Source organism: Anomaloglossus baeobatrachus, chromosome 3 (assembly GCF_048569485.1).
Source record: "Anomaloglossus baeobatrachus isolate aAnoBae1 chromosome 3, aAnoBae1.hap1, whole genome shotgun sequence".
NCBI classification, from domain to species: Eukaryota; Metazoa; Chordata; class Amphibia; order Anura; family Aromobatidae; genus Anomaloglossus; species Anomaloglossus baeobatrachus.
In genome coordinates this window covers 314340514-314349214 of record NC_134355.1, presented here as the reverse complement: position 1 = coordinate 314349214, position 8701 = coordinate 314340514, and the positions used below count along the sequence as shown (strand labels likewise).

The 8701-nt window shown below is 44.8% G+C and overlaps 1 protein-coding gene across 2 annotated transcripts in view; it reads right to left on the bottom strand.

Annotated features, from left to right (window-relative positions):
• Nucleotides 1-8344: 8344 nt before the first annotated feature.
• The window catches only part of LOC142295227 (amine sulfotransferase-like), a 79164-nt gene continuing 78807 nt past the window's right edge, over nt 8345-8701 (bottom strand). For both annotated transcript variants that reach the window (XM_075338316.1, XM_075338317.1), the window contains exon 7: nt 8345-8678. In XM_075338316.1, coding sequence (XP_075194431.1) covers nt 8548-8678 — 131 coding nt within the window. In that variant the 3' untranslated portion in view covers nt 8345-8547. The remainder of the gene's footprint in view (nt 8679-8701) is intronic.

The following is an 8701-nucleotide window of genomic DNA, read 5'->3' as shown; positions in this document are numbered from 1 at the left end:
GGCTATACCCTGCCTGTATATAGCAACAATAGTCCTGAGAAGGACTCTGCTACTGTACTCCGACCTGGCTATACCCTGCCTGCCTGTATACAACTAGAATAGTCCTGAGAAGGACTTTTGGTCACACTGTTTGCAGCCCTGCAACTGAAAAAGCTATAAAGGGCCGCAAAGCTTTCCCTGAATCAGCGACACTCTCCCTGCACTGACTGTCTGGATAGCTGTGAGCAGAGCACAGCGCGCCGGCCGGTATAAAGGCTCGGTCACGCTGTGCAGGCCGGCCAATCACTGCAATTCCACAACTAACAGGGCTGTGGCATTGCAGTGGTCTGCCAGCCAATCCCTGCATGAGGGCTGGCTCTCAAAAGAGCGCCAACATGCAGAAATGAAGACCGCGAGTACAGCACGAGTATCGCGAGATTACTCGGTCCCCGCCGAGCAGCCCGAGTACAGCGATACTCGTGCGAGTACCGAGTAGTTACAAGCATGCTCGCTCATCACTACCAACTAATACTAGTCCTTCTAAGGGCTGAAGCTATTTAGCATTAGCTGTTAGCGACTGTGTAAATCATAGAAACAGGTATAGGGACAGTACAGTTCGTTCTATGAGATAGTGTTCCTGCTGTAGAATCCAAAATAGTCCTTATAAGGGCTTAAGACAGTGCTCACTGTGCTAGCAGCTGTGTAAATCATAAAACTGCTTGAAAAAAAACCCCAAAATCTTCTTATTAGTATACAGTCTGCTACTGCAGTGTGTGATATAGGGACAGCTTACTCACAGGCAGAGAGAGATTTAAAGCTGTCCTGACATCTGCTACTAATAATCAACAATCTCAGCACTGCTACATCCCTTGTGTCTGTTATACTAGCAATAGGTATTACAACTTGCAAAAAAAAGGTCCCAAAATTGTAAAAACAACGGGTTCAGGTGTAGTGGCCTGTCAGCCACCATCTCAATTCACAGTCTGAGTGTTACCAAATTTTTATTAATACTTGGGGTCAGGTGCACAACTTCTGCCTCAAGTCCAGTACCTTCCTAGCAAAAAGATAGCATATTTTTGGGGGCTTCATATCTTACAGAACCTACATATTGGCTTCCTCTTATTTAAACACAGTCTCAGTGTTACCCAATTTCTATTAATTCTTAGGGCCACTTTGCACACTACGACATCGCAAGCCGATGCTTGCAATGTCGAGCGCGATAGTCCACGCCCCCGTCGCAGCTGCGATATGATGGTGATAGCTGCCGTAGCGAACATTATCGCTACGGCAGCTTCACATGCACTCACCTGCCCTGCGACGTCGCTCTGGCTGACAAACCGCCTTCTTATTACGGCGTCATAGCGACGTCACTCAGCAGGCGGCTAATAGAAACGGAGGGGCAGAGCTGAGCGGGACGTAAACATCCCGCCCACCTCTGTCCTTCCGCATAGCCGGCGAAAGCCGTAGGACACAGGTAAGGTGATGTTCCTCGCTCCTGTGGCTTGACACACAGCGATGTGTGCTGCCGCAGGAACGAGGAACAACATCGTAACATCGGTCCTTCCGAAATTATGGAAATGACCGACGCTACACCGATGATACGATTTGGACGTTTTTGCGCTCCTTAATCGTATCAAAAAGGATTTACACACAACCATATCGACTGCGATGCCGGATGTGCGTCACTTTCGATTTGACCCCACCAACATCGCAGCTGCGATGTCGTAGTGTGCAAAGTGCCCCTAAGTGTCAGGTGCACAACTTCTGTCTCAAGTCCAGTACCTTCCTAGCAACAATCTAGCATATTTTGGCAGGATTCCTATCTTACAGAACCTACATACTGGCTTCCTCTTATTAAAACACAGTCTCAGTGTTACCCAATTTTTTTTACTACTCGGTGTCAAGTGCACAACTTCTGCCTCAAGGCTAGTACCTTCCTATCAACAATCTAGCATATTTTGGGGGGCTTTATTTCTTACAGAACCTACATAGTGACTTGCTGCAACTAACACACAGTCTCAGTGTTACCCAATTTTTATTAATACAGTTAGGTCCAGAAATATTTGGACAGTGACAAGTTTTGTTATTTTAGCTGTTTACAAAAACATGTTCAGAAATACAATTATATATATAATATGGGCTGAAAGTGCACACTCCCAGCTGCAATATGAGAGTTTTGACATCCAAATTGGAGAAAGGGTTTAGGAATCATAGCTCTGCAATGCATAGCCTCCTCTTTTTCAAGGGACCAAAAGTAATTGGACAAGGGACTCTAAGGGCTGCAATTAACTCTGAAGGCGTCTTCCTCGTTAACCTGTAATCAATGAAGTAGTTAAAAGGTCTGGGGTTGATTACAGGTTTTGCATTTGGAAGCTGTTGCTGTGACCAGACAACATGCGGTCTAAGGAATTCTCAATTGAGGTGAAGCAGAACATCCTGAGACTGAAAAAAAAAGAAAAAATCCATCAGAGAGATAGCAGACATGCTTGGAGTAGCAAAATCAACAGTCGGGTACATTCTGAGAAAAAAGGAATTGACTGGTGAGCTTGGGAACTCAAAAAGGCCTGGGCGTCCACGGATGACAACAGTGGTGAATGATCGCCGCATACTTTCTTTGGTGAAGAAGAACCCGTTCACAACATCAACTGAAGTCCAGAACACTCTCAGTGAAGTAGGTGTATCTGTCTCTAAGTCAACAGTAAAGAGAAGACTCCATGAAAGTAAATACAAAGGGTTCACATCTAGATGCAAACCATTCATCAATTCCAAAAATAGACAGGCCAGAGTTAAATTTGCTGAAAAACACCTCATGAAGCCAGCTCAGTTCTGGAAAAGTATTCTATGGACAGATGAGACAAAGATCATCCTGTACCAGAATGATGGGAAGAAAAAAGTTTGGAGAAGAAAAAGAACGGCACATGATCCAAGGCACACCACATCCTCTGTAAAACATGGTGGAGGCAACGTGATGGCATGGGCATGCATGGCTTTCAATGGCACTGGGTCACTTGTGTTTATTGATGACATAACAGCAGACAAGAGTAGCCGGATGAATTCTGAAGTGTACCGGGATATACTTTCAGCCCAGATTCAGCCAAATGCCGCAAAGTTGATCGGACAGCGCTTCATAGTACAGATGGACAATGACCCCAAGCATACAGCCAAAGCTACCCAGGAGTTCATGAGTGCAAAAAAGTGGAACATTCTACAATGGCCAAGTCAATCACCAGATCTTAACCCAATTGAGCATGCATTTCACTTGCTCAAATCCAGACTTAAGACGGAAAGACCCACAAACAAGCAAGACCTGAAGGCTGCGGTTGTAAAGGCCTGGCAAAGCATTAAGAAGGAGGAAACCCAGCGTTTGGTGATGTCCATGGGTTCCAGACTGAAGGCAGTGATTGCCTCCAAAGGATTCGCAACAAAATATTGAAAATAAAAATATTTTGTTTGGGTTTTCTATCAGATATTTTTGTTCAAACCTTCAAATTAAACGTTACAATCTGCACTTGAATTCTGTTGTAGAGGTTTCATTTCAAATCCAATGTGGTGGCATGCAGAGCCCAACTCGCGAAAATTGTGTCACTGTCCAAATATTTATGGACCTAACTGTACTTGGTGTCAGGTGCACAACTTCTGCCTCAATTCCATTACCTTCCTAGCAACAAGCTAGCATATTTTGGGGGGCTTCCTATCTTACAGAACCTACATAGTGGCTTCCTCTTATTAAAACACAGTCTCAGTATTACCCAATTTTTATTAATACTCTGTGTCAGGTGCACAACTTCTGCCTCAAGTCCAGTACCTTCCAAGCAACGAGCTAGGATATTTTGGGGGGCTTCATATCTTACAGAACCTGTGGCTTGCTGCAACTAACACACAGTCTGAGTGCCAAAAACCAATACTAAAATAAAAGTGTTGTCAAACCCTGTTTTCTTTTGGGGCTGAAAGACATTCACATCATCTTTGTCGACTCCTTCAAGTGGTAGTTTGTCCAATAAAAGGTACCTTTTGGTTTTTAGACTTACAGAAACAGCTATCGTGAGAAACTATTAACACAAGTTTAACAACCCGGCATAAATGTTGTTCCACTGCCTTTAGAAAATGTCACGTTACAGTATTCACCTTCAACTAATCAAACAAAAAAAATGGGAAAAAGAGGGGGTAAGGGCCGTGGATGAGGTGGTAGTGACAGTGGTAGTCGCCCAAGCAGAGTCATCGAGCCAAAGAAAAAGGTTCCTGCTTTATCTACCTCTGCCTTCCTATCCCAATTTTCTTGTCCATGTGGGAAAGCACTCTCGCGCCCTGAACAGTGCGAACAGGTAACGAGTTGCATAGCAGAAAATGCCTCCAGTTACTTGTCGAGTAGCAAATCCCAAGGGTCCACACAGACAGACTTGAGTAGCCCAGAGACTGGCCCATTGAATCCTCAGCCTGGTCCTCCTTCCTCACAACATCAGTATTCTAAAGAAACATATGACACCAAAGCAGGTTACTCTGAAGAACTGTTTACGGGACCCTTTGACCTTTCTTGCCTCTCACCACGCAACACCACCAATGCAGGTGAGGCCGTGGTGTGCAGTGAATCACAGATCTTTGAGCACCCAAGGCCAGAAGAAAGCCATGTGTTTGGCCGTGACATGCTGGGCAATCAGGTGGAAGTGTTGGAGGATGATGAGATAAGGTTGCCCTCAGGTCAGCCTGAAACCTCCATTCCCGAAGATATTGACCTGATCTGATGAGATAAGACGACATGATCGATGATGAGGTGACTGATCCAACATGGATGGGTGGCATGGATTGTGAGAGCAGCAGTGCAAAGGAGCATGTGCCCATAGTCCGAAAAAAGACTAAGATATAGGGTTTCGACCACTGCCAGAAGTTAATTGACTGTGCACATGACACCATCACCTATGGCATCTCAGAGTCCAAGGGTCCGTGCACCACCTCAGCCATCTCAAAGTCCAAAAGGTCCGTGGTGCGATTGTGTGGGAGTTTTTTTTCCCAAGAGTCCTTCGGACCAAACAGTTGCCATCTGTCAAATCTGTCAGACCAAGCTTAGCAGAGGCAGAAATACTTCCAGCTTGGGCACCTCCACCATGAGAAACCATATGTTAGCCAAGCACACCACTAGGTGTTTGACAGCTCTAGGTGAAAAACACGATTTCCAGACTCAAAACTCTGCCACTTCCCCTGAGCTGCCTGCTTCCCAAACTGGTGTGCAACCTGATGTTGGCCAAACTCAATCATCAACGACATCAGCTTCGATGTCCCAGCGTTCCGTTCAGTTGTCCTTATCACAGACCTTCAAAAAGAAGCGAAAATACCCTGTTATGCAACCAAGGTCAGAAACCATAACTGCACACATTGCATGATTGATAGCCCTTGAGATTTTGCCATATCGGCTTGTGGCAACAGAGGCTTTCCCCGATCTTTTGGCGGTGTGAAAAAATGAATGTATTAAACTCCTTGGCATGTTAGGCCTTGTTGCTTATGCTACCAATTTTTTTTAAAATAAGCTGTTGGGAGCTCTTGGGAGTACCTTGTGATGCTTAGCTACATGATGTCTGAACCACTACACCCTAGGGGAACTGAATGTATTAAAATCCTTGGCATGTTATGCCCTGTTGCTTATGCTACCATTTTTTTAATAAAAAGCTTTTGGGAGTACCTACTGATGCAGTGCTCCATATTGTCTGAACCGTTATCCCCTGGGGAAACTGAATGTATTAAACTCCTTGGCATGTTAGGCCTTGTTGCTTATGCTACCAATTTTTTTTAAAATAAGCTGTTGGGAGTAACTTCTGATGCTGTGCTGCATGGTCTTTGAACCATTCCCTCCTGGCGAAACGGAAGTTTTTGAAATCCTCGGTGTTAGCTAGTGGAATAAAGCCTGAGTTCCAAAGTGAAACAACTGCCACTTCCACGGTGCTGCATGCTTCACAAACTGCAGTCTATGAAGCAGGCAATGATGCCTCCTGCTCCCAACCAGCTTTTGGTCAGATGCAATCATCATTAACAACATCAGCTTTGATGTCCCAGCGTGGTGTTCATTTGTCCATAAAACATACATTTCTGAATCATTTGAATAGAGGGCCACTGGAGCCGGTGGTGTTGGTGGAGGAGGAAGAGGGCAAGGCCAACATCGAAATGGCCACATTGGCAATAGCACTGTAAGGTGTTATGGAGTACGTATTCCAACTTTCACACTAATGATATAGGGGATGCAGAAAACTACAAATGACTGCCATCCCTCACCAATGTATGTTACAAGGCCCACCTGAGAGCCCTAAGAAGTCTGAGATTTGAGGACAGCCAGTGGCCCTTTCTATATTTGAATAGAGGGCCACTGGAGCCGGTGGTGCTGGTGGAGGAGTAGGGGGAGGCCAAGGTCAACATCCCAAAGGGCACATTGTAGCTGATCTTTTAAAGTGCTGTCAAATTTGTCCCAAAAAAGGAGGTGTGAGACAGACACCAATATAATGTATAAGTTGCAGCCCTTTCTAATCGAAAAAGGAAAAAAAAATGTAAAAAACGAAACATGTGAACATATGCTACAGTGGTTTTTTTTGGGAGGTCGGGGCTTGATTTGACGTTTTATTACAGTTATTAAGCAGTAGAAACGGTTTCTTAGCAATTTCCTCTCTTTTACTTTGGATTGAGAGCTGTTCTGGCGACTACGTAAACGCCACGTGCTGCTCTGACCACGTTATTCACAGACACCAGAAATGCAGTCAGGCACCTTCTACAGGCTGTGCCCATACTGTTTCAGCCTTTTCCTCAGTCACCACAGGTCACCGACAGGTCCGACATAAAATTATTCTGGTTTCCCATAGACTTACATTGGGGGTCGAATATTCGCGAATACTCGAATAGCGGCGAGGTATTTGCCAGATATCCATCAAAGTGAATAATAGGGTATTGTCTGATTGTCTTTTACCTCTGCTTCCATCCCTTTGGTTTGTGGTTATCAGTTCTTTTCACTTGCTCATTTTCTCTGTCCTATCACATCCCGGGTGGGGCTATTTGTACTCTCCAGATACTAGATTTCTATACTCGCTATTTATCTGTGGGAATTACTGCTAAAGAATTCCAACCCTGCAGCTATAGCCCCCATCACACATAGCGATATCGCTAGCGAGATCGCTGAAACGTCACAGGTTTTGTGACGTATCAGCGACCTCGCCAGCAATATCGCTGTGTGTGACAAGCACCAGCGAGTGGGTCCCTGCTGCAAGGTCGCTGATCGTTACAAAACGATCAGGACCTTTCTTTGCTCGTTGGTCTCCCGCTGTGCAGCACGCATCGGTGTGTTTGGCTGCGGGAGACCAACGAGCACCGACTCTGTGTAAGCAGCGTACGTTGGTAACCAGGGTAAATATTGGGTAACTAAGCAAAGCGCTTTGCTTGGTTACTCGATATTTACCCTGGTTACCAGCGTACGCCACTTACAGGCTCCCAGCGTTGGCTCCCTGCACATGTAGCCAGGGTAAATATCGGGTAACTAAGCAAAGCGCTTTGCTTAGTAACCTGATGTGTACCCTAGGTACGTATACAGGGAGCCAGCGCTGGCAGCCTGTAAGCGGTGTATGCTGGTAACCAGGGTAAATATCGGGTAACCAAGCAAAGTGCTTTGCTTAGTTACCCGATATTTACCCTGGTTACCAAGCCCAGCATCGTTACATGAGTGGTTGGTGGCTGGTCGCTGGTGAGATCTGCCTGATTGACAGCTCACCAGCGATCATGTAGTGACGCACCAATGATCCCTGCCAGGTCGGATCGCTGGTGGGATCGTTGATGCGTCGCTACGTGTGATGGGACCATAAGAGATCTAGGCAGAGACCAGGGTTGTTTTCTATGTTTTCTCATTTGCCTTTCCTACACCTATCTTTTGTTTTCTGTTTGGTTATTTGGAGTTTTCCCTTGCTTGCATTTATTATTTCTCTTTTGTCTGCTTGTGCTTATTTTTTATGTTTTCACACATAGGGTAAGCGTGCAGAGATCAATACCAAGGACCCAATCTTGATTTGCAGTGTTAGCAACCTCCGCTCTGGTTCCTCAGGAGGTACGATAGACAACTCAAAGGCTTTTCAGATAGACAGGTTTGGGTTGTAGGTTTCTAGTTGTGCGACTATGGATATTCCAGTCTCTGCAAGAACCATGATGATGTTGTGCAGCTAGCGATACTAGTCTGTACATGAGCCAGTAAGGTGTGGGTACGGCTGCTGTGAGATAGGCAATATTACCTCTCTACCCATGTTAGAATACTTATTGCATAACATGTAGATTACCACTAATGAGAAGAATCTGTTACCACTTACGTGTTTGAAGGGAAAATTTACATAAAAACTTTATAAATTCCGAAACTAAGAGGTTTATTACAAAACAGAAAAAATACTGTTACTCAGCGCCTATGTTAGGATGTAACCAGTTTAAAACAGAAAAAGTCATGAAAGGTTCTCTTTATAAATTCTTTAGCAAAAGTTGCAGGACAAATTTAGACTAAAACACAAGACATTGTTTGAAACTGAATATTCACTCTAAAGTTTATATGACAAAAACAGGGCTCTAAGATGCAGTTTCTTCATTGAGCTCCCACGTAATCTTCATTGGCAGATCTCCCATCTTCTCTTTGTACACTTTATCAAACATCTCATTTTGTGCCACCGTCATTAGATTTTTCCAGTCACCAACAATCCCTGGTAAATAGAGAAAAAGCTGA